At 39.0% G+C, this 7,703-nt stretch overlaps 1 protein-coding gene across 2 annotated transcripts in view; it reads left to right on the forward strand.

Annotated features, from left to right (window-relative positions):
• The first annotated feature begins 2,418 nt into the window (after positions 1–2,418).
• The window catches only part of LOC104410244 (ribosomal protein S6 kinase alpha-6), a 27,828-nt gene continuing 22,543 nt past the window's right edge, over positions 2,419–7,703 (forward strand). The window contains exons 1-2 of one of the 2 annotated variants that reach the window (XM_010020355.1): positions 2,419–2,476; positions 5,759–5,875. In XM_010020355.1, coding sequence (XP_010018657.1) covers positions 2,432–2,476; positions 5,759–5,875 — 162 coding nt within the window. In that variant the 5' untranslated portion in view covers positions 2,419–2,431. Of the gene's footprint in view, positions 2,477–3,292; positions 3,302–5,758; positions 5,876–7,703 lie in introns of those variants that run through there. The other variant, XM_010020356.1, reaches the window with a different exon arrangement.

The raw sequence follows: 7,703 nt of genomic DNA on the forward strand, positions 1-7,703 counted from the left end.
GCTGGTAGTATTGCTTCCAAATCTTAAGTTTAACTAGCAATACTTGGAAAATATTGACTACATTTAAAGAAAGAAAAGGCAAAATGCCCCATAAATTTACTTCAAATGAAGTCCATGAGTGAAGAATTTTATCTGATTTTGTTAGGGACCATAGTGTCAGGAGAAGGGGTAAAGGGTTTAAACTTAAACAGGGGCAGTTTAGATTAGATATAAGGAAGAAGTTCTTCACAGTGAGGGTGGTGAGGCATTGGAACAGGTTACCCAAGGAAGTTGTGAATGCTCCAACCCTGGTGGTGTTCAGGGCCAGGTTGCACAGAGCCTTGGGCAACATGGGTTAGTGTGTGATGTCCCTGCTCATGGCAGAGGGGTTGGAACTGGGTGATCTTAAGGTCCTTTCCAACCCAAACCATTCTGTGATTCTATGTTTTCTGAGCACCTGGAGTGTTGAAACCCATTTTATTACTGGGTCCAAATAAGTTTTTAGGACAACTTTGGTGGGCATCACATTGATTCACTCTCAATACATTCAGTTAATTCATATAACAACAAGTATAGTGGGTGTCTTGTCTATCCCAGTATCTAATTTGGTAAAAATATTAATGCAAAAAAGAGATGTTACATAGCAAATCAGTTTAGTAGCATTGTAGCATATGTGAGATTTCTGAATCCAGGGTAATAGGTTAGTGATTTTTTTGCCTGGAGAAATTAGGGTGGCAGTGCATAATAGATACAAATGATGAATGTGTTGAATATGCCAGTGCTTGGTGAAGCTGACAGATTATAGGTAATGTGAAGTGTGTGTGTAAACTGTGGTTAAAATAAATAGAAATAGAGAAGAGTGAAAGTAACCAAAGCCTCACGCTACTTGCCTTGATAGTTGTTGTTTTCCTGTAGTGAATCCAAAACCAAGTGCTGGCATCTTGATAGAAAAATTGGAGATATAATTTTATCAAAATCATTCATTTAGCACTTAGCTCTTAAAAGCTGTACTTGAAATCAGGAGCCCTAAAAGAAGCAGTGGAAGTGGTTGAGGGTTTGCTTAGATGATGCAGTCGTGGTGGTATAAACCTGTCCCTTCAGCCCTACCTGTCTGTCGAGTTTCCCACTTTGTTTTTAAACAGGGGCATGGTCTACATTTTCAAGTTCTTTTGAATCGTGTGTTTTATCAATTCGCACACTGACAATCATACCACAGTTCAGTATCTTGGGCATGTATTTTAGATAAATTCAGAAGTACAAGGAAAAGAAACGTCATTACTTGGTCTAAGAACTCAGTTGGTTCCACTGCTGTTTTCAGGAAAAAAGTAGGTTGAGTTTCCTTGTGTTATTTCTGGTTAGTATTTTGCTGTGTGAGATCGGTGCCACATGAAGGTAGTGATGCCAAACTCTTAACATACAAATAAATTAGCAATTGTCACTAGCAAAATCCATAATTGGCTTCACCCATTTTGTCAGGTATTTCCAGTTTTTAATTAGTGCTTTGCATGTTTAAACAGAGCATGTCCTTTAGATTTGTGGGGGTTTTTGTCAAGTGTCAGTTGTTCAGCAGCATTGTTACTTAGAGCTTCAACTAAATAACTTTTAAACTTTTTCTTTTTTTACTGTGACTGTGGACTCTTATCTTTTTACTGCTCTTTGGAGGTGGGGAGGGGGTTGGTAATTGCTAGCAAGTATTGTGCTGATTTAAGAGCATATCATTTATTTGCTTCTGTCCAGATGCTATATCATACTTTATTGCCTGTCAAAGGTGATTTTTTGAAACTAATCCAGAAGGATTTTAATATACAGATCTACAGGTTTTGAAGTACTTAAAATCTGAGTATTCTATTTACTAGATATTTAAATAACTTCTGATGCAAGCAAGTTTTTAGAGGAATCTAAATTTTTAAGGAAATAGGTAATTATTTTGGGCGTAAAAGTTCTGTGGTGTGTATTCTCTGTACTACCTACTCTTGCGCTTCTTGCTCTTGTACTTCTCTTGCCCTAAAAAGACTCTAAATCACTTCTGAATCTTTTCTCCTGCAAGTCAATTGTCAGCAGTAGATTTTAGGTGTGTGAAAAGCATCTGCAACATAAATTTTGTGCTTAACAGAAAAATTTTGCTTTACTGTCATCTTGTGTGGATGGTATCTGTAGCTTTTAAAGAAGGATTTTTACATTCATTCCAATTAAATAACACTATAGAACAGCATTTAAAAAGGAATATGCTAAATCATACATAAGGGAGATGCTAAATATAAAGCCTAAGTAGTAGTATTTGTTTGAAACTCCAGTTTTAAATTAGAGTGACAAGAGCGTCAGTTTCCATTTGTGTGCTCTGAAATGTAAATTGGTCAAATTATGAACTCTGCTTATTTGAAATTTTTAGGTCTTAACTTTGTTTTTCTTCTGCATTCCCCTTCCTTCCCCTCTCTAGCTAAATGGCCTTAAAATGGCAGATGAGCCTATGGAAGAAGGTGAACCATATTCCTATCATGTAAGTATATTTGATAGACGTTGAGACGTTTATTAGCGTGACTTGCTTTTGAAGCAAAACTCGTGCATTTCCTGCTCTTTAATAACTTTTGAACCTGTCATTTTATTTGACCAGATCTAAAGAGGCTCCAAGTCTCAAAGATGATTTTGAAAATTAGTACCTGAGTAGAGGCTGTAAGTGCCTTGTTTGGGAAAGTTTGCTGCATGAGGTTGTGGAAAACAGATTCTGTGTGCTGGAGAGAACCTTGGAAAATGCTCTGTCCAACCTTGAACCCTCTATACACAGAGTACTTAACATTGCTCTTACTACACTGTCATCTGTTCTTCCTTTGTATTTTCTAATGTAGTTGCTGTACATTCATCTAGAAGGTGCTTAATTCCTGCTGTTTTAGAACAGAATTTTTACACCAGTGTGTTAATTTGACTTGCACAGAAATATCTCAGATAAACCCTGCTGAGCATGATTTTTGTCCAGTGCCTTGGTGATGTGCATATTTAGGAGATGCTGAAGATCAGTGTTCTGTATGCTGGCTAAATCTTGGACTAAACTTCAGGCTAATTCTATACATAGTGAAATGCCTGACTTCATGTGGAAAGTTTTATCATCAGTTTTCAGCATACCCATCCATGTATTTCTGAACGGAATCATGGAAGAAAGTGGCAAGTAGATTTTACTGCCAGCTGCAACCACTGATTGTGTTGCAATAACTTCTTTAATCTTATTTAAGATTTTACTTAAGTAAGTGATTGGGAGAATAAACTCTTGGGGGTAGAAACATGCGGTACTTGGATGTTTCCTGGCGTAGAGTAAGTAAATAAACAGTCAGTGTTGTAGTCATGTTACATGTTGCAATGGGTTGTCTCAATCTTTTGCTGTATTTGAACCAAAAGGATGTTGCTGAGCTTGTCTGTTAGGTGCTTGGAGCTACATACCAGTCAAGCTGTAACAAAGTAAGATGGCACAAAGCCATAACTGATTGCGGCGTTTCTTTCAGTGCTTTGTTTTCTATTGAATCTACTGGGAATAGTTACCTCTTACGCCAGGTGGCTCAGTGGGAGCTGGTACCTGAACCCTGAGATAGATGTGCTGCCCAAGCAGCAGAGCACAAAATCAGATAACCAGGCTTCCAGTTCGTGGAGGCCAAACCAGAAATGGAAATGAAACTGGCATGTATATCTGTTCAGCTTTTTACCTGCTCGTTTCTTGTGGATGATGTAGAGGTCTTTTTATACTTCAGTCATGCCAACTTTTAGTACCTTAATGATGGTTAAGTAAGATCTTTTGCAAAGGTAAAACACTTTATAAAAAAATAACTAATTTCATACATCTCAAGTTATTCTTTATTCACATGGAAAACATTTTTCTCCTGGGTTCACATTTAGAAATACTCTGTCAGTCTCCGCAGCAACCACATGTGATGTCACAGGCTAATGAGTTGAGGTGGGTGATAAACAGAAGAGCAGGTGAACTCTTAAAGATCTTTTCTCGTGCATAGGTGCACAGCGTTAAGGAATACAAATTAGGATGGTGAAGTAAAAAGGCATTTAAATAGACTATTTACATATTTCATAGAAAGAACCAGCCATTAAGTCTCTTGTACAACTACACAACTTGCTGCTTTCATCTCTTGTCGGATGACTTGAAATGCTGGTGTTCTTACCTGCCTTAAATTCCAGGCACGTGTTTAAAATAAAATATGTGCATCTTTCATATGAACATTTACATGCATAGTCAGCAAGGTGGAGGGATGAAATGGAGTTGGCGTGTATACACTGTGCCATAAGTGTATATCAGCTGGGTTTTTGTGAAGGAAGAGGGAAATAAAGTAGCTTAAAGTGTGATAAAGCTGATTATAAGTTTTAATGCATGGTTGTCATAGAATCATAGAACTTTTAGGGCTGGAAGGGACCTTAAAGCTCATCCATTTCCAACCCCCTGCCATGGTCAGGGACACCTTCCACTAGAGCAGGTTGCTCCAAGTCCCTGTGTCCAACCTGGCCTTAAACGCTTCCAGGCATGCAAGACTTTCTATAGTCAGCCTGACTAGAGAATGCTGTTCTTTCCTAAAGCCAGCTGTTTCATCAAGCGGTCAGGTCTTTTTCTGGTGCTGTTTGTACTTGTCATTGTGGGAGAGTAATGCACTGTAGGTTGGTAGGGTGTTTTTCTGGTCTCTGCTAAGAGAAGCTTTCAGGATGAAGACCTAAAGAGAGGATAGGAGGACAGTTAATAATAATTTGGGTACCCTAAAAGCAATGTACTGCAAATCAGATGGGATTTTCTGATATGATTGGGTTGTATTTGCTGTGTACAAGGAGTTCATTGGTATTCTTGATAGGGCTAAGGGATGCTGCTCCTTTTCTACATGCAAGCTGAGGTTGCTGTTGTAGGCCTTAGCACATAGTTTTAAGTTTCAGGGGTGCTTATTTTGACATCTAGCTTGTTTTGGCTCACAGAAACTTCTCTTACACCATGAAAGCTGCAATACATCATCCGATTTGTTTTCATCATGAATGTTTGTCTTTTCACAATTGAGGGTGCTGTGCTCTGCTTTGCTAAAGATGAGAGTAACAGGAAGAAGACAGCAGGACAGAATTACTGTCAGCTTTCTGAAGGCTGTCTCCACGCAGGATAGTCTTTCCATGAACATCCCAGAGCCGTGTTTCTTCTGTTGGATGCAAGAATTCTCAGAGTTCTTAAGATGACTCGTGTCTTATTTGTGCTCTTCAAATGATGCATGTTCCTCTACCTGCAAATGGATGACCGTATTTATTATTTGCTGCTGTGAAAAGCAATAATTACTGAAATGATGAAATTAAATTTAGGTTTCATTAAGACTATTTCAGGAGTGAGAAAGATAAGAGTAATGACTGGGAAAACTAGAGGCTGCTAAACAGAGGTAAAGCACAGAAGGATCATCTTAGACTTGATTTAAAGATCTGTGCATTTATTCCTTTCATGTAAGAAAATGCACCTTCACTGTAGCTGTAATATTTATGACAAAAGTAAATAAGCATTCTTTGAGACTTTTACTTCAGTTTAGAAATATCTATTTAAGAAAGGATGGATGGGGAAATTCTTCATTTGACCAGCTTTCTTTTTGTCGTAGTAGAATTTAAAATATTGAAAACACAAACGAGAACCCAAACACCCCCCAAAAAAACCAAGCAAACAAACCAGAAAACCACCAGCAAAGAAAAGAGCAGGCATTTGCATGCATTTCTAATGATATTTGATTCATTCAGGCCTGTTCATTGTTGTTGTTTGTTTGTCTTGAAATAATAGGATGAAGGAAGTGTGAAAGAAATTCCTATTACACACCATGTGAAAGAAGGTTGTGAGAAAGCAGATCCAGCACAGTTTGAACTACTTAAGGTTCTTGGACAGGGATCATTTGGAAAGGTAAGATAAGTTTTCATCAGATGTCCATCTTAGTCCCCTTATTTCTGTAATACTACAAGTAAAGGTATAAACCTAATGCATCTGAGTGCAGATAGGTATGCCTGTGGAAATTGCCCTGTTTTCAAGGGTGTTTTTTATCCTGTTTTGCAGTTGGGTGGGGAGTGGGTTGTGTTTTGTTTTGTTTTGTTTTTTTTTTTTTCATTTTTGCTATGATAGCATTTCTGACTTGTTTTAGAGGAAAAGGTGATGTCTTTTTCCATAGTCCTGTCATAAAGTTACTGCTGTAGCAGAGTTGCTGGGGATGTTTGAAAAGATACTGAGAAATTTCGTTTTTTTCCATTCTTATTCTGGTGCCAAGGCAGCACTTTTTATAGCAGGACACCAGATCATACCAGACACTGAGAGGCAACAGCCTCAGTCTTTAGGCAGGAAGGGTCAGTCAGTAGCAAATTTTAGGAGGTCTGCCATGGAAGGCTGTGGTTTGCTTTCACTGAACAGAGGTATGTTTGTACTTCATCTGGACTGGCATCTGCAGTTTCGTGGGAATAACGGCACCAACAGTAAGGGATTTGGCCAGTTGGTTTATAGAATCACAGAATACCAGGTTGGAAGGGACCTCAAGGATCATCTGGCCCAACCTTTCTAGGCCAAGTGTGACCTAGACTAGATGTCCCAGCATTCTCTCAAGCTGGATCTTAAATGTGTCTGGTGTTGGGGAATCCACCACTTCTCTCGGGATATGATTCCAGTGACTGGTGGTTCTCCTCTTGGGTGCAGTCGGAATCTCCCCAGGAGTAACTTGTGCCCATTACCCCTCGTCTTGTCCATGTGAAAAGAGTTAAGGGTGGGTTTTATGCAACAGCATTTGTGTTGACAAGCTCTGTTTGCCTAATGCCATGGTTTTTTGAAACAAAGTCATGTTCTTTTCAACTGCCTCAAGACTTTATTGCACCATCTAGTGAGGAATCAGACTGAACAATAACTCTATTCTATATAGGTTGCTTTGCATCTTCTGTAGCTTAGGTTGATGCTTCGGAGGCACCAGTGGTGTAATAGACACTTCTGGAGGCACTTCTGGAGGAGGTAGTGATTTGTCTTTTAATGATGGTACTTGACATGCTGTGAATATTTGACTTTTTTCTGTATACGAAATTTGTATTGACATAGATATGGGAGAATGATTGTGGTAGTTTGGAACATGAACCAGCGTAACAGTAAATAACCTGGGAAATGTATTTCAGGTTTTTTATTTTGCTGTATCTGTCAAGTAATGTACAGCTAAAAGACAGTAAGTGAATAATCAGTCAAATAGCATATAGAAGAAATATGGCAATTTTTTTGTTACAGTGATTTTTTTTTGTAGTGTACCATTTGGAGTCACATTGCAGAAATGAAAATAAGACTCCAGTATCTCAGTCACTAGTTTTAAACACATTAGTTGAAATATTAATCCTAGTGTATAAGAAGCTAATTTATTGTTTTAAACCACTGTCCTGGGTTCAGCTACAGCAGTCATTTTTTCTCCTCCTTAGTAGCTGGTGCAGTGCTGTGGTTTTGACTTTCAGCCTGGGAACAATGCTGATAACACCGATGTTTTTAGTTGTTGCTCGGTAATGTTTACTCTGACCAAGGACTTTCTCAGTCTCATGCTTTGCCAGAGAGGAGGGGAAGCCGGGAGGAAGCAGAGACAGGACACCTGACCCAAACTGGCCAAAGGGGTATTCCATACCACAGCAGGTCATGCCCGGTATATAAACTGGGGGGAGTTACCCGGAAGGCCCAGATCGCTGCTCGGGTCGGGCTGGGTATCGGTCGGCGGGTGGTGAGC

Source organism: Nestor notabilis, unplaced genomic scaffold (assembly GCF_000696875.1).
Source record: "Nestor notabilis isolate BGI_N333 unplaced genomic scaffold, ASM69687v1 scaffold4768, whole genome shotgun sequence".
In the NCBI taxonomy this organism is placed as follows: Eukaryota; Metazoa; Chordata; class Aves; order Psittaciformes; family Psittacidae; genus Nestor; species Nestor notabilis.